General features: G+C 43.2%; 1 protein-coding gene across 1 annotated transcript in view; it reads right to left on the bottom strand.

Moving 5' to 3' along the window:
- SLC7A14 (solute carrier family 7 member 14) overlaps nt 1-25725 on the bottom strand; it is a 113696-nt gene that overhangs the window by 58161 nt on the left and 29810 nt on the right. Inside the window, exon 2 of the mRNA XM_070466431.1 lies at nt 1502-1941. Within this exon, the coding sequence (XP_070322532.1) occupies nt 1502-1805 (304 nt within the window). The 5' untranslated portion in view covers nt 1806-1941. The remainder of the gene's footprint in view (nt 1-1501; nt 1942-25725) is intronic.

The raw sequence follows: 25725 nt of genomic DNA, 5'->3' as shown, positions 1-25725 counted from the left end.
GAAAGTGATTGCAATCAGGTTAGTAGAATTTCAAGCATCCACAGAATTCACTCATGTGAATAAAATTTATTTTCATCTATAAGGAAAAAAATCTTTTCTGCAGGAATCTCAATTATTAGGATATTCATGCATATTAGAGAATGATTTAAGGAAAAGATAATGGTAAAACCAACAAGGATATAAGCCATGGCAGGAGATAAATATTTCAAATCAGTCTGGAATTATTTTTCTCATCACATTAAAAAGATGAAAAATGTAAACCAGTGTACTTTGTGGTTGTGTGTCCCTGGTCTGTGCCCCCCATATGTGTGGGATGTATGCTTAGTTGTGTCTGACTGTTTGTGACCCCATGGACTGTAGCCCATCAGGCTCCTCTGTCCATGGAATTTTCCAGGCAAGATTACTGGAGTGGGTTACCATTTCCTACTCCAAGGGAACCTTCCCAACCTAAGGATTGAACCCACATCTCTTGCTTCTCCTGCACTGGCAGGTAATGCCACCCGGGAAGCCCGTGCCTCCCATAAAGATGAAGACTATTTAGCCTGGATGTGTGATACTAGTGTGGAACTCTCCTTGTGGTCGTATGCATTAGTACACAGAACTCCCAGTATAAGTCAGCACGTTTACTGTCCCAGAAACATTTCTTCGATGAATGCCACAACATTCATTGCCAAGACATGAATTGACCCACGTGATGTGCCAACCTCAAATCCACCTTGAGCTTTTGCAGTATGACCATCAAGAAGCAAGACATTTCCCTTCTTTTTCAGGGTTTCCATTGAGCCATCCCTGGCATGCAGGGAAAATACTGTGGATCCCAACTCAAGAGGAGGAAAGAGGAATAGGAAATGGCACAATTTCATAAACTATCAGTATGTACGTCCTGGTACCTTATTTAAAAACACAAACAAATGAGCTTTATGATTTTTTTTCTTAAGGAGAGAGAAGGTGCTTGCTGAGCCACCACGGCAGAATATCAGTCTGTTGAAGTGCTTGTGGCAGGTGGTGCTTTGTGGTTCTCACAGTGGCTTTATATTTCCTAGTTTGATTTCCTCCTGCTTGGAGATCACAATGCCAGTTTGAGGCTCATCAAGTCCCAATCATATCAGGTTTACTGACACGTCATTTTGCTACTCTGCCTATCCATTATTTATTATTTATATCTTGGCTATATCCCACGCACCCCCCCTCCCCCCACCACACACACAAAGGGAACTGACCTATCTTCCCATGAAAGGAGACTTAGAATAAAACTAGAGCCACTGGGACATGACAGGGAATGAGACGTTGGGCAGTGGCTAGGCACCAGAGTAATTATTTGGATGGAGAAACCAAAGGAAAATGAAGCTGCTCCAATGAGCCAAACCTAGCACTGAATTCCCTATTAGTCAAGGCAAAAAGGTCTCCCATTTCACTCCTCTCACTACCGAATAGTGCAGAAGAGTGGGAGGAACAGTAACAGGCCGGTGAGCGCGGCCTTCGCCTTCACGGAGATGCTTACCTGACAGTATGGATGCGACGGCTGCAATGATGAAGGACACGATGACGCCGGGTCCTGCCATTTCCTTGGCTACCAGCCCAGACACCACGTACATCCCCGTGCCCACGCAGCTGCCGACGCCGAGCGAGATGAGGTCCACGGTGGTGAGCACTTGGGCTAGCTTGGTGCCATGTGCGGTGGTGGCCCCTGTTCCCTCCAGCATGGACTCCACCGGTTTGGTGCGCAGGATCCGAGAGTGCATGGCGTACCAGGCAGCCCCCCACTGCACTCGCCGGGGGTCAAGGGAGGTGAGGAAGCCACTCATCCTGAGAGACAGGTTGTGGCGAAGGTCAGCTGACAGAGGTGGGCTGCAGAAGCCTCAGTGGATGCTTCTGGAACTCATCTAGTGAATGGGGATCTCTCATTCACTGCAGCAGCAGCCTTCTCCTGGGCATGAATGTCTGCAGGAAACACACAAGAAGGAGGAAGGTGAGACCAGGGGGGAAACAAACCATGACTTGGAGACATAGGTAGAGGTCAGTGCACTGAACTGGTGGAACTGATCTGTCCTGTGTGTTCATAATGGGAGGGCTGCTTTTCCTGCTTTGCATTCCTTCCAGTCCTAAATGACAGTCTGTAGTTTGCTCTATGTTGCATTCATTCTGAAGAGGGTGGTCTGAGTTAGAGCTCTGCCAGTGGACCTGCGGGAAGTTACATCATGTCTCTGTACTTGTTTCAACTGCCCAGGGGTGATGGTCAAGCCTCCTGCCTTGTGTTGATGTGAGAATTAAATAAGTGTTTGTCTAAAAAGATCTTAGGAGCTTCCCTGGTAGCTCAGATAGTAAAGAATCTGCCTGTAGTATAGGAGACCCAGGTTTGATCCCTAGGTCAGAAAGATCCCCTGGAGAAGGAAATGGCAACCCACTTATTCTTGCCTGGAGAATTCTGTGAACAGAGATGCCTGGCAGGCTACAGTCCATGGGGTTGCAAAGAGTTGGATACACATACACAGAAAGACCTTACGACAATGCCTGGCAGGTGGAAGATGCTCTTCTGTTAACCCCCAAGTGCTTCTTACCTGGCTCTGTTAAGGCTTGGTGTGTGATTCTTGAGCATATTCTTTGGGGACACAAATCCTCATTTTTTAATATAAAGATGTAATGTTAGATCTCAAGAGGGGAAGAGCCACCCCATGGGATTGTCTTGGAGGTTTGTTCTCTAAGGAAATGGAAAGTTTTGAGGATTTTTTGCTCTCAGAGGTTGGGGTGGGGGCAGTGCCCATGGCATTTGGTGGGTGGGGCCCAGAGATGCTAAATGTGTTGGGTGGCATCATACTATCTTCAGATGTCTCACTGGATATTCTTGTAGGTGAAGAATCTGGTTATGATGATCTGAACCTGGAAACCTATCCCTGTTTTATATATAAGCACATGAGACTATTTTGGATGTTTTTAGAAGACCAGTCTCTTGGCTTTTCCAGGAAGACAATTATAGAATAAATTGAAGGAAGATTGTAAATTCTTTACTTTGGAACTTGAAAGGAGTTCATCACCATTTTGGAAAATCAGGACCCCCTTTCAGTGCTGAAAGGTACTGCATCACCCATTCAGCATATCTATAACAGCCTGTAAAGGTGCCATTTGAAACTGGCACGTTGACATTAATTTTTCATAAAGTGCAAGCACCTTATGACAATATTTGTAGTTGCCTGAGTGTTTACATACTGAGATATGTTATATACAGGCAGGTTACTCATGAATTTTGCTTTAGGACATTAAAGAAGGGTATGTCAAAACACTTATTATAAAAAGGAGATACTTGGTCTGATAGATTTGAGAATTGTAATAGATGATTTCTAAAATTTTGTCAAGTTGTTACAGAAAATGGAAAGATTATATGAAGCTACTTTCTTTGGAAGTCAGTGTTAAAGCGTCAGTCACTAAGTCATGTCCGACTCTTTGTGAACCCATGGACTGTAGCCTGCCTGGCTCCTCTGTCCATGGAATTCTTTAGGCAAGAATACTGGAGTGGGTTGCCATTCCCTTCTCCAGGGGATCTTCCTGACCCAGGGATTCAACCCGGGTCTCCTGCCTTGCAGGCTGATTCTTTACCATCTGAGTTACCAGGGAAGCCTTGGAAGTCAGAGGCTTTATAAAATTCTATGAAGAATTTTTAAAGTGCAGCTAGAACATTGATTCCAGGTACTATGCTGATAGGCTTAGAACATTTACATTTACAGCCAAGTACCAGCTTGTGTAATCTACCAATATTATTAATTAATACTACTTAGCACTTGATGTAACACTTGTCTGGTTCTAAAGACATTGCAGACACAACCTAATTAGAAGAATTAGGTGAAATGTGGCAGTTTGGTTCACAGGGATTGGGTGATAGACCCACTGGTTTAATTTCCTCCTAGATTTGACAGCATTGCTTCATGCTGCGTGTTAATTCTTGACAACATCTAAGATATCAGTACAGTTGAATCATGCCACTGTATATACCAGTGTCATTCAAAAGCTTAAGAGCGCTGGCATTATTTTTTTTTTAAGATTTCCAGATTTGTGAGAAAATGTATATCTGGAAGGCTGCAAGAACAAGTGCTCTACTTGAGCTCTTGAGCTCCTGTGGGGAAATCAGTGCACATATTTATCTATTCAATCCAACCCAGCCTATATGTACTGAGCATCCGTTAAGAGCAAGCATGGTGTGAAGCTCAGGGGTGCAAAGATACTGTCCCTGCTCTCGTGGAGTTCTCAGTCTAGAATTGGAGATGATAGTCACCCAAATCACAATGCAAGGGAGAAAGCTTATTTTTGTTTTTTTTCTGAAAAGCTTATCTTTCATTATTTTTTTGTGTGCCAAAGGTATATATAGCATGGCCATTGCAGAAAAATCAGGCCATATAAACAATGACATTCAGTGAGGAGAGACAAGATAACTCAGTACGCAGATAGAAAAATAAAACCAGATCATTCTAGAGAGGGATGAAGGTATTGAACAGTGTCTCCCCCCTCCAAATTTATATGTTGAAGCCTTAACCCTCAGTGCCTGAGAAAGTGATCTCATTTGGAACCTGAGTTGCTACAGCGGTAACTAAGATGAAGCCATACTGGAGTAGGATGGGATCCTAATCCAGCATGACTGGTGTTCTTATAAAAAGAGGAAATTTAGACACAGAGCCACACACACAGGGAGCTTGGGACGTGAAGATGTAGGCAGACATCGTGTGATGCATCTACCATCCAGAGGACACCAAGGGCTGCGAGCCAGCCACCAGAACCTAGGAGAGATCTGCCCAGCAGCAGATTTTTACTCAAAGCCCTCAGAAGGAACCCACACTTCTGAACCTTGATCTTAGACTTGCAGTCTCCAGAACTGTGAGACAATGCATTTCTGTTAGGTCATGCAGTTTGTGATACTTTGTTACAGCAGCCCTGGTGAATGAATACAGGCTATAAAGAAAATAAAGCAGGGCAGTGAAGGGGTGAGAGGGTCTCTGCAGTTGTAGCATTGGCTCCCGAGTGATGGGAAGTCACGCCAGGTGTCAGGGAGAGTGTCCTGCAGACCCGGGTCAGGGGGGAGATGGGATGACTGCTTTGGGGACTGAGTGACATTGGGCCAGGGTGATGAGCAGGAGTCAGGTCCATGTTAGAGTGTTACGCGTGTCAACTAGTCGAATCCTTACGGCAAACCTGCATCGACAGAGGAGGCAGAGAAGGCTGGGGGGTCTGGTAACTCCTCTGAAGTCATGAAGCACATCAGGGCAGAGCGGGCCTGTGGCCCCGCTTTCAGAGTGTTACTCTCAGCTCTCATGCCTGGGGGCTTTCCTGGTGGGTTAATCTGTAGAGAATCCACTTGCAATGCAGGAGAACCAGGTTCCATCTCTGGGTGGGAAAGATCCCCTGGAGAAGGAAATGGCAGCCACTCCACTATTCTTGCCTGGGAAATTCCTGGACATTCTTTGAAATTCCTTGCCTGGACAGAGGAGCTGGGTGGGCTATAGTCCAGTTCAGTTCAGTCGTTCAGTCATGTCCGACTCTGTGACCCCTCTTTGTGACATGGACTGCAGCATGTCAGGCTTCCCTGTCCATCACCAACTCCTGGAGCTTGCTCAAACTCATGTCCATCAAATCAGTGATGCCATCCAACCATCTCATCCTCTGTTGTCCCCTTCTCCTCCCGCCTTCAATCTTTCCCAGCAACAGGGTCTTTTCCAGTGAGTCAGTTCTTCGCATCAGGTGGCCAAAGTATTGGAGTTTCAGCTTCAGCATCAGTCCTTCCAATGAATATTCAGGACTGCTTTCCTTTAGGGCTGACTGGTTTGATCTCCTCGCTGTCCAAGGGACTCTCAAGAGTCTTTTCCAACACCACAGTTCAAAATCATCATTTCTTCAGTGCTCAGCTTTCTTTATGGTCCAACTCTCACATCCATACGTGACTACTGGAAAAACCATAACTTTGACTAGGGCTTTTGTTGACAAAGTAATGTCTCTGCTTTTTAATATGCTGTCTAGGTTGGTCATAACTTTTCTTCCAAGGAGCAAGCATCTTTTAATTTCATGGCTGCAGCCACCATCTGCTGTGATTTTGTAGCCCCCAAAATGAAGTCTCTTACTGTTTCCATTGTTTCCCCCAACTATTTGCCATGAAGTGGTGGGACCAGATGCTGTGATCTTAGTTTTCTGAATGTTGAGTTTTAAGGCAACTTTTTCACTCTCCTCTTTCACTTTCATCAAGAGGCGCTTTTGTTCTTCTTCTTCCCTTTCTGCCATAAGGGTGGTGTCATCTGCATATCTGAGGTTATTGGTATTTCTCCCTGCAATCTTGATTCCAGCTTGTGCTTCATCCTCTGGAGAAGGGAATGGCAAACCACTTCAGTATTCTTGCCCTGAATACCCCATGAACAGTATAAAAGGGCTACAGTTCATGGGGTGGCAAAGAGTCAGACACGACTGAGCAACTAACACTTTTCCCTTCTCCCGCCTGAGGTGTGCAGGGTCGTACTGCTGAGGGTCTCTCAAGTCAAGATGAGGGGCTTGCATTGACTCTAAGAGCCATGAGAAGCCATGGGAGGATTTTATTAAGGTGAGCAACACAATGTGATTGACGTTATTAAAAAGGTCATTGTTGGTGCAGCGAGGTTCACTGAAGGCTCGTGCTGTTTGATGTGTCAATCTCAGGACCAGCGTACAAAGGGGAGTGAGGTGTGGACCTGCTGCCGATGGCTGCCCTGGTTCTCCAACTTGGCTACACTGGGGAATTACCTGGGGATCTTTCAGGAACACTGATGCTTGGCCTCAACCCCAGGGACCCAAGTTTAATTGGTCTGAGCTGTGGCATCGACATAGAGATTCCTTAGAGTTCCCTTGCTCATTCTAGCACTGCACGGTGGGGGTCCACTGCCCTGCTAATAATGACTGCAGTGCTGGTGTAGAAAACCAGATATACTGCCTGGGATGGTTAATTTTGTGTGTCAAGCTGACTGGTAAACTATTAATACTTCTGGATATGTCTGTGAGGGTGTTTCTGGAAGAGATTAGGATGGAACAGCATGGGTGGGCATCGTCTGATCCATTGAGGGCCTGATAGAACAAAAAGGCGGAGGAGGGGTGAATTCACTGATTCTGCTTGAGCCGAGACATTCATCTTCTCCTTTCCTTGTACATTGGTGATCTTGGTTCTTTTTAAAAATCATTTATTTATTGGCTGCTCCATGCAACATGTGGGATCTTAGTTTCCTGACCAGGGACCGATCCAGTGCCCCTGGCATTGGGAGCACAGAGTCTTCATCACTGGACCACCAGGGAAGTCCTGTGGTTCCTGAACTTTCAGACTTAGGCCAAAACTCACACCACTGGCCCCTCCCAATTTTTCAGGCCTTTGGTATCAGACTGACTGATGCCACCAGCTTTCTTGGTTCTCCAGCCTGCAGATAGCTAGCTGATCATGGGACTTCTCAGCCTCTATAACATGTGAGCCAATTCCTGTAAGAAACCCTCCTCATATATATAGTATCTCGGTAAATCCTCTTGGTTCTCTTTCTCTGGAGAAACCCTGACTGACCCATTGCCATTTTCCATGTGAGGTCCCAAGGCCCATAGGTACTTCCTCTTTCTCTTCCAAGGCAGGTACCTGTGCCTCTCAGCAGCTGTCTTTTCCAGGCAGTGACTATGGATGCTTGTGCTGTCTGGAGATACCATTTGGGATATTTGTTCTGATCAGCCCTTCATCAGAAACTGTCACAAGGACACTGAGAAAAAGACCAGATGTGTTAGGGAAGTGAGAGTTTCAATTTGATAATTAAAAATCATGGTGAAAACACTGCAAATCAACTAGAAGAAAGGTTGAAGGTGGTGAGAATTCCTTCCTGGCTCTATTCCCCCCATGTAATTCCTCTGAGTGTTTGCTTTATTGATGCAGGCAGGGACTTGGGGCATTTCCTTTCTTGGTTGGAAATTTACTGGAGAGAACAAAATGTGCAAAAGAAAACATGCTTCCAAGTGACTATTGACAATATCCATATTCATTACCCCCAGATTATGCTAATCAAAGGGAGTTTTGGAAGCTTATTGCTGTTGTCTTTCCAAGATGAGCAATAAATGTGTGTTGTGCTTTCTCTAGCACTTTAATTCAGGTTTCTCAAAATACTTCACAGCTATAACTAAGGAAGGCTTGCGGGGCCCTTGGGACGAGGGAGGCATCCTTGTGGTGTTGGCCTGCATGCTTGAGGGTTCAGTGGGCTCCAAGGTTAATGATGGTAAGAGCAGGTTTGTGTGAGGATGAGAATAATTGTGGCTTGGAAGTTTACTGGCTAGGTAAGATTATCGAATTAGGTTGGAGTCTACCTTTGGAGGTGAGGAGAGGGAGTAAATGAAGGCAAACAAAACAGTAACCAGCTTCAAATCTTTCCTGCCTGATTTTGCAAATACACGAAGGGATTACAGAAATCCCTTCCTGACTCTCCCCGGGAGCAGGCCTTTGTTGGAACATCTGGAGCAGCAGGAAGCAGTGGCTGACGGGAGCTGCCCCTCATGTGGCTGGACAGTTAGGATTGCAGCAAAATCCTTCTCATCTTGTTTTTCTTTCTGTACCTTGCTTGCATGCAGGTCTGCTTGGTTGCATCCTACTCTTTGTGACCCCCACGGACTGTAGCCCTCCAGGCTTCTCTGTCCATGGGATTTTTCAGGCAAGAATACCGGAGTGAGTTGCCATTTCCTTCTCCAGGGGATCTCCCCGACCCAGGAATCGAACCTGCATCTCCTGTGTCTCTTGGATTGCAGGTGGATTCTTTACCCAGGCAAATGGAAGTTGTAGTTGAAGGTGTCGGGTTTGAAGAGCCCCTCCTTGCAACCGCAGGATGTAAAGAAGTCTTCGGAGACCCCTCCCTACTCCTGTACCCAGGTCATGTGCTAGCCCCTCCACCCTCACCCCCAGCTTCACTGCTTATATCCTCTGCCCTGAGCCCCTGGCTTCTGGTTCAGGACCTAATTCAGAAGCCATATTTGCTGGGTTCCAAGTATGACTCTGCCTTTACTAGCTATGAGCCTCTCTCTGCCTGGCTGGTGCCGTCTATAAAATGGGATAAGAAGGGCACTAACTAGCTCACAGGGCTGTGAGGAGGATCAGAGTTAATGTGTGTGGAGCCTTTAGCACAGGGCCTGGCGCGCACGAGAGCCAGGGAATAGCCGCCTGCTAGCATCACCCAGCTCTGGTGGATGACCAGGTCTTTCTGTCCCCTACTGCTGACACGCCCTCCCACCCCCACTAGGCAGCTCTCAGAGGGCCCTTGGCCTGCTGCCCAGCCCTCACCCACAACTCTTCTCTGCTGAAACCTCCTGGATCCTCTGGCTGCAGACTGTACACCTTGGTATTGCAATCCTAGGTGCACATGTTTGCCTTTCTCAAGCTTTTAGAGAAAGGCTTTCTCCTTTCCTGTCTTTTATTATCTAAAGACAGTCCTTGGCAGATTTGCTTGGACCTTTGAATGTTACATCTGCTCTCATACTCTTACACCCTTGACTTTTCTGCCCCAGACGCATACACATGCTGGTGACAAGGGCATGGTGGGTTCATCTATAGTCACCACCCTATCTCTGAAAGCATGACCTCCTTCTGACCTTCATGCCTGCATGCGTGCTAAGTCATTTCAGTCTTGTCCAACTCTTTGTGACTCTATGGACTGCAGTCTGCCAGTCTCCTCTGTCCATGGGATTTTCCAGGCAAGAATGCTGGAGTGCGTTGCCATGCCCTCCTTCAGGGGATCTTCCAGACCCAAGGACTGAACCCATGTCTCTTATGTCTCCTGATTGGCAGGTGAATTCTTTACCATTAGCGCCACCTGGACAGCCCCGGTCCATCATGTGTGTGGCTGACTGTGGCTCACTTGGCCGGAGCCTTTGATGGCAGATTCTCTGCTGAGGTCCTGGCTTCTGTTGCTCTTCTGTTTCTTCCAAGCTTGTCAGTTACAGCTCTGTGTTTGTATCTCAACAGTGGAGTCACTTGTCTGCCAGTCACTGTGGTTTTACATGGGTGGCTAGATAGAGGTCAGATATATGCGAACCCCAGGGTCTGTGCCATCTGAACAGAACACCTTGTAAACTGAATTGAGATGGATGTCCTGGTAAATTTCTCCTGTTGTCCCCCGTTTTGCTGTCTGTATCTGTTCAGATTAGGGCTAATCTGTTTATGGGAACATCTTCAAGTATTTGAAGGCAGCTAACATGTCTCCTGGAGTCTTATCTTCCCTAGACTAAACATCTTCAGTTTCTTCAGTGATCAGCTGTGTCTCATGTGGTACAGCTTCCAGATTTTTCACTTTCTGATTTGTACTTCCTGGGCAGGCTGCAGTTTATCATGGTGACAGTTTTGGACCAAAGTGTTAAGGGAGATGTTTTTTATCTGTCTGGCTGTGTTTGTGTACATATGTATCTCTTAAATCATGCAATACTAGTGCCTGACAGACTCACTCAGATGTACAGTTGGCTTTAAAACCAGGGTTCCTGATTTTCAGATTGCTAATCTTCCCAATAATGTCTTTGCTAAGTGTTTGATTGATCAAGACTACCTCAGTTATTTCTTGATCACCTTCCACGTTGCTTACCCATGTGCTAGCCCATTTATATTGTATATGAGATCTCAGACACAGCTGACTTTGTTTCGCTTGGAAGATTTTTAAAGGAGAGTTTGAATCTATGACATCTGAATAGCTATGCAAAAGAGGTGGCATCATTTCAGCTTCCTTTACAAAGTGTGCTATTTCTTCTTCTGTTTCTAAAAAGTTATTGACTGCATTAATACGCTTTTGCTGCAGTAACAAGAAATGTGTTAAATTTCAATATGTTAAAACAATCACATCTATCTTTTTTCTGATAAATTAAAAAAAAAATACTCATTTTTATTGACTTATAATGTGTTAGTTTCAGTGTTCAGCAAAGTGATTCAGATACACACACACACACACACATTTGTTGTTTTAGTTGCTCAGTCGTGACCGACTCTTTGGAGACCCCATGGACTGTAGTCCACCAGGCTCTTCTGTCCATGGGGTTCTTCAGGCAAGGATGCTGGAACGGGTTGCCATTTCCTTCTCCAGGGGATTTCTGACCCAGGGGTTGAACTTGTACCTCCTGCAGGGAAGTCCTTTCTCCTCCAGTACCAGGTCAAGGAGGATATCCCCGCCTGGCATCATCTTCCTCTCCTTCCTCCCCCTGACCTCACATCAGTGCTCTTCCTACTGCTCTATATTTAAGACGGCGGACAGAGCTGCTGTGAAACTATTGTTGTGTCAGGCTTGGGATGATCCCTGAAGGAAAATGAGGCATTTACATAGTCGTCTAGGTGGTAATGCTCCTTTAGAGGAGCTGAGGATGTTTAGTGTTCCTCAGGAGTTTTCCTAGTGACTCGGCCTCAGTGGGAATTTCTTCATCTAATTTGGAGAAGCATGAGTCTTGCAGGGATTTAATAAATGCTTTTCATTATTAACTAGCTGGTTTCTTCAGCACCGCTCTGGAAAATCCTTCAGTAGATACATCCGTGTAGCTTCTCTCCCTGGAAGTGCTGACCAGAACTGCCGATGTGAGAAGCTCCCTCACGCATTTGTGACTGCAGTTAGTCTGACGTTGTGCCTTGGGTTAGGACCTTATGTCTGAAACTTGTTTTGTGTTCCCTCATCACTGTGTGTCAACACATACCCAGACCCCTTTGTACTTTGATCCAGTTATTCTAGAGATTCCTGGCTCTGTGTTGCCTTCCAAGGCCCCCAAAGGAAATTTCTACTCTTTTTCTAAAGAGTCTGTATTTTAAGTCAGATAGTTTCAAGCAGGTCCTTCACATTTTGAAAATGGCCATTTCTATGTGATATAACAATCAACAGACAAGTGGATGGAATATAAATTTGACGGATGTAGGTTATTATACATGCTTCATGAATTTTCAGTTCTCAACAAAGCCTGATGCTACATTCCCCGCCCCTCTCTCCTCTGGCTGTGTACTGTTTCCAGTACACACCATCTGCTTTAATGGGTTCAGAGCATCGTGTGTGCAAGATGCAGAAACAGAAAGAAAAAGAAGATGGTTTCCTTGCTCTTGGAGCCCCTAGACTGGCCGGGAAGACAGGCATGATGATGATGTAACCATCCAGTGTGACATAGCAGGTCTCCCTGATGATTACAGTGATTTCACTCCTTAGCTGTTCTTCTTGCTGTTTTCCCCACTTTCCCCTCCCCAAAGCTATCCACATTTTCATGTTCTTTTGGCACTTAGCTCATAGCCCACCTGTCATTAAGTGTGTGTTAACCACTTGGGCCATTTCTTCTCTGATTCCCCCCAACTCAGCATATATTAATTTGTGCCTTGACATAGATTGATATATACCTGAAGGCTTGTATCTCCTTAAAACCTGCAAATGGTTGTATCTTGGAAAGAGTAAAATCCAAGTTCCTTATAATGGTCTGGGTGTGTGCTCCATTGCGTCAGTCACGTCCGACTCTTTGCAACCCTATGGACTGTAGCCCACCAGGCTCCTCTGTCCATGGGGTTCTCCAGGCACGGATGCTGGAGTGGGTTGCCATGCCCTTCTCCAGGGGATCTTCCTGACCCAGGGATTGAACCCGCATCTCTTATGTCTCCTGTGCAGATGGGTTCTTGACCACAGGCACCACCCGAGAAGCCCTTTACAATGGCCTAAAGAGCACTAAGTGGCCTGGTATCTACTTCATCTCAGAGTTGGTTGCCTGCCACCCTCCCTTTTGGTTCAGCCACACTGCTGTCTATGTTCTTGAAACACACACTCTTTAGACTGTAAACTCCCTGAAGGTGTGGATTTGTCTGTCTCAATTTTTGCTGAATCCTCAGGGACCACACCAGGAACTGACAAGTAATCAACAAATGTTTGTAGAAGGAAGGTTTTTCCACAGTGCTAAAAAGAATATTCTACATAAATATTTCTTTATGAAAGATTTCTTTGACAATAGCAGTTTGAAATAATCCCTGTTCTCTGTTACAATGTACAATGTACAATGTCACAATGAGTTCCTTTGTTGAGTGCCCTGTGTGCATAAAATCAATGAACACAAAACCTCAGAAATCATTTAATCCAAGTCTCAGATTTTACAAATGATTCAACTCTATTTTCATTTACTGCCTTCACAAATCCCTTTGGGAAACCACATTATCTATATGACCTAGTTATATATAAGTGATCTTTCTATATTTTTGATCCTTTAATATTCAGTCAAGGGAAGACAGTTAAAAATCCACAATATTATAATTTTTAAAATATTTAACATTAAAACATTAACATCCAGTTAGGGTTAGAACTGTATTTTTTTTTGATGTTGATGATTTATGTAGCTCCTTGGAGACCTCAAAAAGTCTTTCACCCCATCGGAGCAGTAAACGTCTCATAAATCATCCACCATAGAAGAGAGGGTTTAAGTTTTAGTTTGTTTCATTTTTTTCTTTTTCAATCTGTGCAGAATATAGTTGAGAACTGTGACAACCTGGAATTCAACATTTTTTTTGAAAAATGGAGATCACTTTGCCCTGTGGGTACATGTTCCAGCTTCTGGGCTTCCTTGGAAGAGAACACCCACTCAGGGTTCATGGGTCTAGGGCCTATGGGGTACACTCTGGATACATAGCCAGAGAACTCTCTGGAGGCAGGTTCCTTTCCTGACCATCAGCGTGTCTTTTCATTAGGAAATCTGAAAATTCAGAGAGTATATTTCAATGCCAGTGGTGCTTAACTCACAAAGAAATGCCAGGTTTCATTTGGGGACTTTTAAATGAATTTCCAGACTACAAGCGATTTGACTGAAAAGTGCTTGCTTCCATTCTGTTGAGTTAACATTTTTGCAAACTGCAAGTTCTTGAGTTTGAATGTGTTCCTCATAGAGTACTTTAAGGAGAAATTGTTAATGCAAATACAAATATTCAATAATATGGATCAAAGAAATGATACTTCCATACGTTGATGATGGGAGTGTGAGCTGACCTAAGTGTGTTTGAAATATAAGTCTATCATGTGAAAATGATCAGGTACAAAAAAAGGTTTTTCTTCCCCCAGTGGTTGTTCCAATATCATCTATAGTGGTGAAAATTGGGGACAATCTGAATGTTTAAAAATAGGGACGGAGTTAAATGGATTTAGGGGATTCAAAATATAAAATTTTAAGCAACCAACAAAATATTGTTCAGAAATATTATTTAATGACATAACAAATTATTCAGAATATATTAATTTTAAAAACTGACAATAAAGGATATAAACTGTATAGCATATGATCTGATTGCATTCTCTTCTGGAAGCAGAGGGCTAAAAATGATAAAGGGGCTTCCCTGGTGCTCAGATGGTTAAGAATCTGCCTGCAATGCTGGAGACCTGGGCTCAGCCCCTAGGTCGGGAAGATCCCCTGGAGAAGAGAATGGCAACCCACTCCAGTACTCTTGCCTGGAGAATTCCATAGACAGAGGAGCCTGGTGAGGTACAGTCCATGGAGTTGCTAAGAGCAGACACAACTAAGCAACTAACACACAAAATGTTAAAAGGAGGGATCATGGGTGATTGAATTAGAAATTATTTCTATTTTCGTCTTTTCTGTGGTCAGCATGTATTTTTTTTTAAATCAGGGAAAAATATTTAATTGAAAATCAGAACAAACATAGAAGATCCCAGAATAATGAGTCTGTTCCTGTTCCTAGCCATGAAGATTTATCCTTGGCTTTTGTAGTTATGCTTCTATACATCTCTGTTATAGGGAACTGTTTTAGCATCTGTTTCCCCCATGGAATTAGATTAGCCAATATTATCACTGTCAATCTCTTCACTTTGGAGATAGAATTTTCAGGGAATTTCCAGGGAATGCTCTGACTTGGTTAAAGAATCAGCCTTACACAGCAGATTGGAGTTACCTGGAACCTGGAGACAGGATTCTCCCAGATGCTACACAAAGCTCAGGCCAATATAGGAAGATAGAATCTGCCCCTGAAGCAAGTGTCTCAGTCCTGTGACCTTGGCTTCTCTTAATATTTGATTTATTTATTTGGCTGCACCTGGTCTTAGTTGTGGCATGTGGGATCTAGTCTTCTAACCAGGGATCGAACCCAGGCCCCCAGCATTTGGAGTGCAGAGACCCAGCCAAGTCCCCTTGGCTTCTCTTAGACTGGCTTTCTTTCATTCCATGTTGATTATCCTCCATCTCCCAAAGGCAACTAATTCTGTTGATTTCTTGGACTTTTCTAAGAATTTGAATTATTCTTAACAGGTTCATTTTACAAAACAAACAATTAAAAACAGCCCCCCTCCCCCAAACTGCCGTGCCCTCTTTAGGAATTGCCACACTTTAGCTATTGTCATTCTGGCGGTCTCCACTTCTTAGTATCCTGTCAGTCGTTGGCCTTCTTTATTCTGCCTTCTGTATTTTCCTTGTCTTCAAAACTGCATTGCTGAAGTCAGTGACATCTGTGTTGCTAAATCCAATGGACATATCTTAGCTCTCGTCTCCCTCCCTTGACCCGTCAGAGGCATTCAACATAGCTGTTCACACCCTCCTTCTCAAACACTCTTAATTTCATCTGATAGCAGTGAGAGCCAGAAGTTGTGTGTATGTAATGTACAAGTTTGACGGTGACCTCCTATTAGGAATAAGCTATTGTGATGTTCTTCTTCAGTGTAATGCAATTTTGAAAGGAAGAATGCATCCTCTAGAAGATCCTCACTGCTGGTACAATTTTAGTCCTTGATATGGTGTCTATCTACTATTAAATGGAATCATAGGATGATATTTACAAGTAACCAGTATTGGTCAGTGTGAGTCAACATCAAGAAACCATTATGCCGTGATGCGCTGGAATGTCTGCCAAATGATCTGGAAGGGGAAAGGACACCCTTTCATTTAACATGAAAAATAAGTGGAAGAACCTACTTACACAATTAAAGCTAGAATAAAAATATTCCTTGATGTAGAGAATTAGATGGTTTACAAACTTTCAAGTTCATCTGGACTGTGGGTCATCTGTGCACCTTGCTGCATACTTGGAGCTGACCTGTCTGAGGCTGTTGCCCTCTCTGAGATCTGAAGCTTGGTAGGAAGTATAAAGTCCCTTTGCCAGGCTAGGCTGATGGATCTGCTGCCCTGGAGCCTTTGACCGCCTCTTTCTCCCCAGAAGACACCAGCCCAGATGTGACCTAGTCTTCTCTGTCTCCCCTAGAAGAGAAGTCTGGGGTGTCTGGTGCTTAGAACCAGCGCCAGAAGAGCCATTTCACTATGTTCTGCATCAGTGGGATACATAAGTATAATCTCTCTAGTACCAAGCAGGCTGGGCTGGGAAAAGTGAAGTGAAGTTGCTCAGTCATGCCTGACCCTGTGACCCCAGGGACTGTAGCCTACCAGGCTCCTCCATCCATGGGATTTTCCAGGCAAGAGTACTGGAGTGGGTTGCCATGAAAAGGGTGGGTCAAACTCTGTGTCATATTTTTGACAGCTGATGAGTATCCCAATAAGTGAGCCTTTGTGTTCAGAACCTGGCATTGAGAACACTTAATTGGCTCCACCTGTCATAGGCACATGCTGAGAGTGTAATTCTTTCCTGTCTGTGGTTTGGGTTTGACTAGGACCCCAATTCCACTTAGTTAGTGAACATCCCCAAGTGTAAAATGGGATGTGCACCCCTTGGGACAAATAAAAGGATTAAAACTGCCCCCTTGTTATTTTGAACTCTGGGTCTCATTCTGTTGCAAGTGGATAAAGGGTAAAATAGACAAAAGAAGAGAGTCCCTTATTGTGAGGCTAAAAAAATGGGGAGGTTACATGGTTATATATCTAAAATGTAAGTCATAGTGCTTAAAAAAAGGGTCCTCCCTCTCTGCCTTTTTTGTCCACGCACCTCAGGTAGAAATATTTGCTCATCTCATTCTATGTGCCAGATGCTGCCTTGTCCTCTCCTGGGTAAACTTCGCTTATAGAATAGCACCACTTATATGAGGCTTACTATGTATCAGGCACAACTTTAACTGATTTACATATATATGTTATAAATATAATATATATAAATACATATATATTATTCTTTTGGAGAAGGAAATGGCAACCCACTCCCGTATTCTTGTCTAGGAAATCCCATGGACAAAGTCTGAGGTTGGTGGGCGACAGTCCATGGGGTCGCAAAGAGTCAGACATGACTTAGCAACTGAGCATGTATTGTTCTTACAACAGCCCTATGAGGGAGATTTATTTTTAACCATCTCCAGACTGAGGTACAGAAGAGTTAAGGCATTTATTCAAAGTGACACAGCTATGAAGTGGCAGAGCTGGGATTTGAACCCAGGAAGTGAATCTCCAGAGCAGTGGCCCATCTAGAGCAGCAGTGTCCAGCTGAGTCCTGTGATGATGAAGTGTTCTTTGTGAAGTCTGTTATGGTAGCCATAACCACAGGTGGCTATTGGGCACTTGAAATGTGGCTAGTGCAGCTGAAAAACTGAATTTAAAATTTTATTTAATTTTAAATGGTCACATGTGGTTAGTGGCTATGATATTGGACCACATAGTCGTAGAGTCTAATAACTTTCAAAATAGCATCAGAGAGGTGGTGGTATCCTTTAGAGAAGAGGACAGTGAGCGTCAGTGAAACTGGGGGGATTTATTCAAGGTTCTGAAGCTGGAATGTGGAAGAGCTGGGACACCACATGGTGAAACCACAGGCTCTGGTCACCAGAGATGCACCCCCCGGCCCCCATCCACTCTCCTGGCTCTTCATCTCTTTCCAAACAGGATCGGAAAGCATCTTTCTTCCTTCACCCTTATCAAAGAGTCTCTTTTTCCCTTCCTCCATTATTAATGCTGTAACAGTAGAACAGTGCTTTGTGACAGGACATCATGCTGCATGTTTGGGGGACGTGGCATGGTCCTGTATAGTTTAATTGAGTAGACTGGAACAGCTTAACTTGGTAGTGAGTAGTGTGCTCACTCTTAACATTCTTAAGGGCTTGTCTCTTTCTTCTTGGTTATTCTTCCTTCAACCCACTCCAATTCTTTTATCACTGGTAACAAAATGTATGGGCTTCCCAAGCGGCTCAGTGGTAAAGAATCCACCTGCCAATGCAGGAGACATGGATTTGATCCCTGGGTCAAAAAGATCCCATGGAGAAGGAAATGGCAACCCACTCCAGTACTCTTGCCTGGAGAACCCCACGGACGGAGGAGCCTGGCGGGCTGCAGTCCATGGGGTAGTGGAAGAGTTGGACACAAGTTGGCAACTAAACAACAAGAAAACAATAACAAAATATATGCTCCCAAATCAAAACAGCCTTTAGTTAAAAGTACTAAATTTATGTCTACCTCAAGCTTTGTTCTTTAATTTGAACCCACCCCCCACCAAAACACCCACAAACCAACAAAACAAAACCTTTTGTTCAATTAGGTTCCCATTAGCTAGTAGTAGTATTAAAGAAAAGATACACAATCATGTATGGTTTGGGAGACTGTCACTTTTCTTAAGCATAGTTTTGAATAAACCAACCTCATGTTACCCATGGTGAACGAAGCTCAGTATCTTGTACCCCGTAAACTCTCAACAACTATTAATATTAACATTTCACTGATTTGCCTTCCTCCACATTCCATTAGAGTCTTAGGACTTATGTGAATAGGAAACCCTACTTTAACTCTTGGGCATGGACAGAGAAAATAGAACTCTTTTAAGCAAAGAATGCCCCAGTTCTAATACTGGGGTACCCAGGCTTTGGGTACTGGGTACTGCTGCCTGGGAGGCCAATCCTTTCTGGCATCACAAGAAAAGAAATGCTGTGACTTCTTCAGGTAGCAGCTCTGCCCATCTGATCACAAAATGTGATTGCTGTCTTGTCTGGAGACAAGACTCATCCATCTCCCAGACAGGAGGGAGAATCTAATGTTTCCTGTTGAGGAGCACACCAGTATTTCCAGTGACCTGGAAAGTAGTTCATTGGAAAGCAGCTTGAGAGACTGAGGAGGACTCTTCTAGGACAGTGACTGGTGGGGAAGAAGGGCATCCGTGTTTGAATCTCCTTGACGCTTCCTGTTCCCCTGTGACAAACCCTGGACTTAGCCGCTCTCAAATGATGACTGAGTTATGCAACTATAGCCGACCTGATGGTACTTAAAAATTCAGAGCATTGTTGTAGCTTAGTGTTCTCATTTCCACTGACTCATTTAGAGGGAATAAATTCACGTGGTAGTACAAATAGAGAAGGAGAAAGGGGTAAGAAGGCACTTTATAATTTCTCAAGGTATGAAATCTAGCATTGTACTTTTAAACGAAAGCTCTTTTTATTACCAGTCAGACCTCCAAGCCACCTCCTGGGGCAATTCCACTGTTAGTCGGTGCTGTTTCCTGATGTGCCCACCAATAAAGAAGTTGGGTTGACCCTCACACTGATGCTCAGCTGATCTAGAAGGTGATTTGGTTCAGCCTTTCACTTGTCAAATCCTTTTTCTTTCCCTGAAAACTGGACTTGAACTAGTGTCATTGGTGAAAGTTGTAGCACCATGAATATTGGATGAGACATAGATGTCATTGGTCTTTCATATTAGACTCCCAGGGAGTCTCAGCCTTTGAACTTTTTTAGAACAATTTGAGTCATTTGGGGAGCTTTTAAAAGTAACAGGGACCAGCTCCACACCCAAAAGATTTATATGTTACTGATCTGAGTTGGGAAACTGGCACCACTGATGTGTGGGAATCCCAGCTGATTCCAGTGCAGTGAGACCCTGGATGAAGCAACTAGCAACCTCAGGACATCAGAACCTTGTCCTGCTCTTCCTCCTCCCCTTCCGTCTCCTGCAGCGACTCAACAAGCCAGATGGAGTCTGTTCTACTTTCTGAAGTATGGGGTTTTCTTTTCTTTTATGAGCGTGATAATGTTTTCCATTGCCTGTAAACAAAACAACATATGAGCCATGCTGTGTGTGCTGTGTTAAGTCGCTTCAATCATGTCTGATTCTTTGCGACCCTATGGACTATAGCCCCTGGGCTATTCTGTCCATGGGATTCTCCAAGCAAGAATTCTGGCGTGTGTTGCCATACTCTCCTCCAGGGGATCTTCCTGACCTAAGGACTGAACCAAGGAGTCTCTAAAGTCTCCTGCCCTGGCAGATAGTTCTTTACCTCTAGCGCCACCTAGGAAGCCTAAAACAATATATACCTCTTGTAAATAATCTCAGATGATTTAGAGATATCTAAAAAAAAATGTTAAACTACTACTATTTCTTTTTAACTACACACACGTATGCACACACACACATACATGTATTTACGGAATTGAAACACTATTTTATGATCTTCTTTCACTTACTGTATCAGAGATATTGAGACCGTACACATAGATGTACATCATTTTAAAGAGTTACAATATTTGCTCTTTTTATGTATATAGACATTCCCCAACTTACAATGGCTTGACTTATGATGGTGTGAAAGCAATACATATTCAGTAGAAACTGTATTTCAAATTTTGATCTTTTTCCAGGTTAGTGATATATGGTACGATACTGTCTTGTGATGCTGGGCAGTGGCAATCAGCTGCTGTGTAAATGGCTGATACAATTACAACCATTCTGAATCCACACAACTATTTTATTTTTCACTTTTGAAGAAGGGAGTGACAGAGGATGAGATGGTTGACTGCATCACTGATTCAATGGACATGAGTTTGAGCAAACTCTGAGAGATAGTGAAAGACACGGAAGCCTGGCATGCTGCAGTCCACGGGGTCACAAAGAGTCAGACACAACTGAGAGACTGAACAATAACAATGAGATTCAATAAATTACATGATATATTCAACATTTTATTACATAAGAGGCTTTGTGTTAGATGATTTTTGCCTAACTGTAGGCTAATGCAAGTGTTCTGAGCACATTTAAGGTACATTAGGCTGAGCTATGGTTTTTGGTAGGTTAGGTGTATTAAATGCAATTTTGACTTCTGATGGATTTCTTGGGTTGTAATTCCATCACAAGTAGAGGAAGATCAGTAAACAACAATTAGTCTAATCTTCTTTTAATGGAAATTGAAGCTCTTCTCATTATTTTCCTCTCGGAAGCAATGGCATGGTGGACATATTTTTTGCAGACATTTCCATATCTTACCCTAAGTTCCCAGAAGTGGAGCTCCCAAGTGAATAGGTGTATACCTTTTATGTTTAGGTGCCTTTGCCAAATTGGCCTTTCAAAAGATTGCCACTTTACACACTCCTCGGTATAATGTGCCTGTACCCATTTCCTGTCAGTCTTAACAGCTTCTGAAATGGAGAGTCCCCATAAAATAAAAATTTTCACCTGTAAAACTTGATTCAGGCTGCATTTACAGAGTGCCTGATACGTGCTGGGTGCTAAGCATATCAAGACATATAAGCCAAAGCTCTTGCCTTTTCCTACGCAGTGCTCCTGGGTGCTTTCATATACATACATATATCCTGGGCATTTTATTAAAATGTAGTCTCTGCCTTGGTGAGTCTGAGACAGGACCTCAGATTCTGCATTTCTAAGAACCTTCGAGAAGATGCAGTGCCTGTGCAGTTGTTCTGCATCTGGCAGCAAGACTCAGTCCCACCTCTGGGCCTTCACAGTGGCTTGCTCTCTTTAACCTGCTTAACCTTCCCTACTCTTAGCTCAGGTCAGTTGTTCCCACATCTGGCTGTACATAAGACATCACCCAGGAAACTAAAAAAAAAAAGCACAAACATAGCTCCTCACACTTTTCCACATCTCTGGGAGTGAGGTATAAGAATCTGTGTTTTAAACAAAATCACAGATCAGACTCTTGGAATTGCTGGTTAGGTTGCTCTTACCAACCCCAGGCTTCACCGGAGCATCATTTCTGATCTATGAATGAGTTTGGCCCTATCCCGCCTCTATAAGCTGTTATAGCACCCCACACTTCTCCTTTGGAGCCCTCCGTGGAATCAGTGAACTAATTGTGTCGTTATTGATTACAGTCTGTGTCCCTTTTCATCCCTGAAGTCCCATGAGGGCAGAGCTGTGTCTATCTTGGGCACTGTAGTGTCCCCAGCACCAAGCCAGGGTCTTCTGGCAGGAAGGTGACACTCAGAACATAGGAATGAATAAATGAGTTGATACCTTATAAAACACTTTGTAAATATTTTCACATTAAATTGTCTTACATCTGTAAGGCATAAAGCATAGGCATCAATATCCATAACCTACAAATGAAGAAGAGAAGTTTGAAGACAGAAAGTGACTCATTAATGATGACACAGCTTAGGTCCAGACTTGGACATTGAATTTCTGTCCCTTCTCTGCCTCTCCTGACAGTTCCTCTACATATTTTTATACTCAGCCAGAGCTGAGGAAATTTGTTTAAATGTCCTCAATGTGACACTTTGTTATGATCTCAGAAATTAAGAATGCTAACAGTTATCCCCACCTGACATCCTGCAGAGAGGCACTTGGCTTGAACAGTGACATGAAGATTGCATCCTTTGAGAATAAATAATGGTCCCTGTGGTCCCTTCCACATTGTACTTTAAAACATGAGCAGGGAGAAAACATACAGAGATCAATCAGCAAAAATCGCCTTGCCCCCAAACCATGGAGATGTGGGGAGTCTGAACACTCCCAAAGACGGAAAAGCAATTTAAGCTTTTTACAGGAAATCTTTGTAATTGCAGAGGCAGAGACCTAATTTGTGCAGGCTTCAATGTAAGGAAATACTGAAGCTGTGCTGCTGTGGTTTCACCTGTCTGAGGTTTTATATGCAGAGAAGAAAAGAGGAAGATCTTGGGCTATAATTAAATGATGTGATTCGGCACATGTGTAATGAGGGGTTGATTTGAGCCCTCAATTCTATTAGCCTCAGTGCCAGCTTTTTTATAGCACACAATACATTATTAATGTGATGGGGAATCACACTCATTCCTATACTGACATGAAATTCATAGATAATATACTTTACCCACAGACATTATTTAAGAAAAATCAATATAGTGCACTCATAGTATGAGGAACTAGAAGGCAATTAATTTACAATAAAAATACTCTTCAAACTGTAAATCCTCAAGCACAATATAATGAAGTACTCAAACTTTCATCTTTGCCCAGAGTGATGTCAACAACCACAAGTAATAAAGTTGTGGGGTATTGGTGATGCAAATACTACTGATGAGGGCTTGTGGGTGAAGTGATTTTTCAGAAAATTTCAAGTTAAACCTAAAACCACTTTTCCTTGATTTGTATGTTAGCTGCCTTGCTGAAAATTAAGCACATGTAAATTAAAAAAAATTGAGGCATAACTCATCTGCCATAAAATTCATTTCTTAAATGCATGATTCAATTATTTTTAATTGCATATCCATCACAGTTATCCAATTTCAGAGCATTTTATCACCCCCAAAGAAACCCATACCCATGAGCAATCCCTCCCCTAAACTTCTGGAAACCACTAATCTACCTTCTGTCTGCATGGATTTGCATTTTTCAAGTATTTCATATAAATGTAATAGTATTTGTGGCCTTTTGTGTCTGGCTTCTTACATTTATAATATTTTCAAAGTTGATCCATGTTGTTTCAAGTATCAGAACTTCATTTCTTTTTATAGTTGAATAATATTCTGTGGTATGGGTATAGCACATTTTGTTTATCCTTTCATTGGTTGATATAATTTTGGTTGTTTACACTACTTGGCTATTATGAATAATGTTGCTGTGAACATTTATGCACAAATTTTTGTCTGGGCATATGCCTTCAGGTCTATTGTGTATATACTAGGGTTGAAATTGCTGTATATGTCAACTCTATGTTTAATATTTTAAGGAAATGCTAGACTGTGTTCCAAGGCAGCAGCAGTATTTTATTTTCCCACCAGCACATGTAAAGTCACCAATTTCTCCACATCTTCATCAACACTTGTTACTGTCCTTTTTTTTTTTTTTTTACTATCACTGTCCTAGTGAGTATCATTTGGTATCTCATTGTGGTTTTGATTTGAATTTCTTTAATAACTAATGAACATCTTTTCATGTGTTTATTATCCATTTGTATATCTCCTTGAGAAAAATGTCTATTGAAATCCTTTGTATATGTGTTAGTTGCTCAGTCGTGTCTGACTCTTTGTGACCCTGGGACTGTAGCTCACCAGGCTCCTCTGTCCATGGGATTTCCCAGGCAAAAATACTGGAATGGTTTGCCATTCCCTTCTCCAGGGGATCTTCCCTACCTGGGTCTCCTGCATTGCAGCCAGATTCTTTACCATCTGCGCCACCAGGGAAGCCCTTGAAATCCTTTGCCCATCTTTAAATTGAATATTCATCTTTTTATAATTGAGCCCTAAGAGTTCTTTATATATTCTGGATACTAGATCTTTATTAGATGTATAATTTGCTAACACTTTCTCCCATCCCGTGGACTGTCTTTTTACTTTCTTGATGGAGTCATTTGCATGCAAAAGTTTTTGGTTTTGATCTAGTCTAATTTATCTGTTTTTTCTTTTATTGCTTGCTTTTGGTGTCATATCTACGAAACTTGCTTACTCCAAGGTCATGAAGACTTATGCTTATGTTTTCTTTTAAGACTTTCATAGTTTTAACTCTTACACTTAGGTCTTTGATCATTATGAGTTAATTTTTGTGTATGGTTTGAGATAAGAGCCTTTCGTGTATGGATATCCAGCTGCCCCAGCACCATTTGTTGAAAAGACTGTACTTTCCTCATTGAATTATCTTGATACCCTTGTCAAAATCAATTGCCTGTAAGTGTAAGGGTTTAATTTGGGGCTTTCAATTCTATTTCATTGATCTATATGCCTGTCTTTATGGCATATATAAAATGTATGCGCAAGGAGAGTGAAGTTGCTCAGTCGTGTCTGACTCTTTGCACCCCCATGGACTGTAGCGTACCAGGCTCCTCCATCCATGGGAGTTTCCAGGCAAGAGTACTGGAGTGGGTTGCCTTTTCTTTCTCCAGAGGATCTTCCTGACCCAGGGGTCGAACCCGGGTCTCCCACATTGTAGGTAGACGCTTTACCGTCTGAGCCACCAGGGAAATCCTATGCACAATATTTACATATAAAATGGAATTATGTTCTGGGCTCAGACAATTGTCAACAGATTTTTCACCTGCGTAATTGTCTAGTGGGACATTTGAACATCATGTGAGCAGCAAGGCCATTCTTCCTCCTGTGAGACTATGCTACCCACTGCAGTATATCTGGCATCATTCGCCCCTGCCAATTAAATGCCACTGTGCCCTCCAGTCACTGTGACAGTTAAGATGTCTCATAAATCTTTAGAATATCCCTCAGGAAGCAGTATTCCCGTTAAGAACCACTTCTGTAAAGGTACCTTCTGCACCCTTCAACTTAATTCCTTCTCCACCTCTCCAGTACATCTCTCATGGCTAAACTATGAGTCTTTCCAGGTTATTCCTTGCTGAAGGCTTGTACTTGTTTCTTATGCTCTGTGAAATGAAAGTCAAGCTTTCCTACATGGCCCATCAGCTTGATTACCCTTCAGATCGAGGGTACCCTGCATACCACCTGGCCTAGGAGCTGGCCTTGTTGCCCCTCCATTGAGTACACTGACAGCTCTTTGGAAATCACATTCATTTTTCAGAACGAGGTCCATCAGCCCCTCTTGGAAGCCTTGTGGGTCTCCTCTCCGACTGGTGATGCCCTTCCTTTAGTTCCCCATGTGCTTGGGCTTTGTTCATCTTGTCATCTGTAGTTTCACCTCAGTCCCAAACACACCATC

This window comes from Odocoileus virginianus, chromosome 4, assembly GCF_023699985.2.
Source record: "Odocoileus virginianus isolate 20LAN1187 ecotype Illinois chromosome 4, Ovbor_1.2, whole genome shotgun sequence".
Lineage (NCBI taxonomy): Eukaryota > Metazoa > Chordata > Mammalia > Artiodactyla > Cervidae > Odocoileus > Odocoileus virginianus.
Note: the sequence above shows the minus strand (reverse complement) of the source record. Positions and strands in the feature narration are given on the sequence as shown.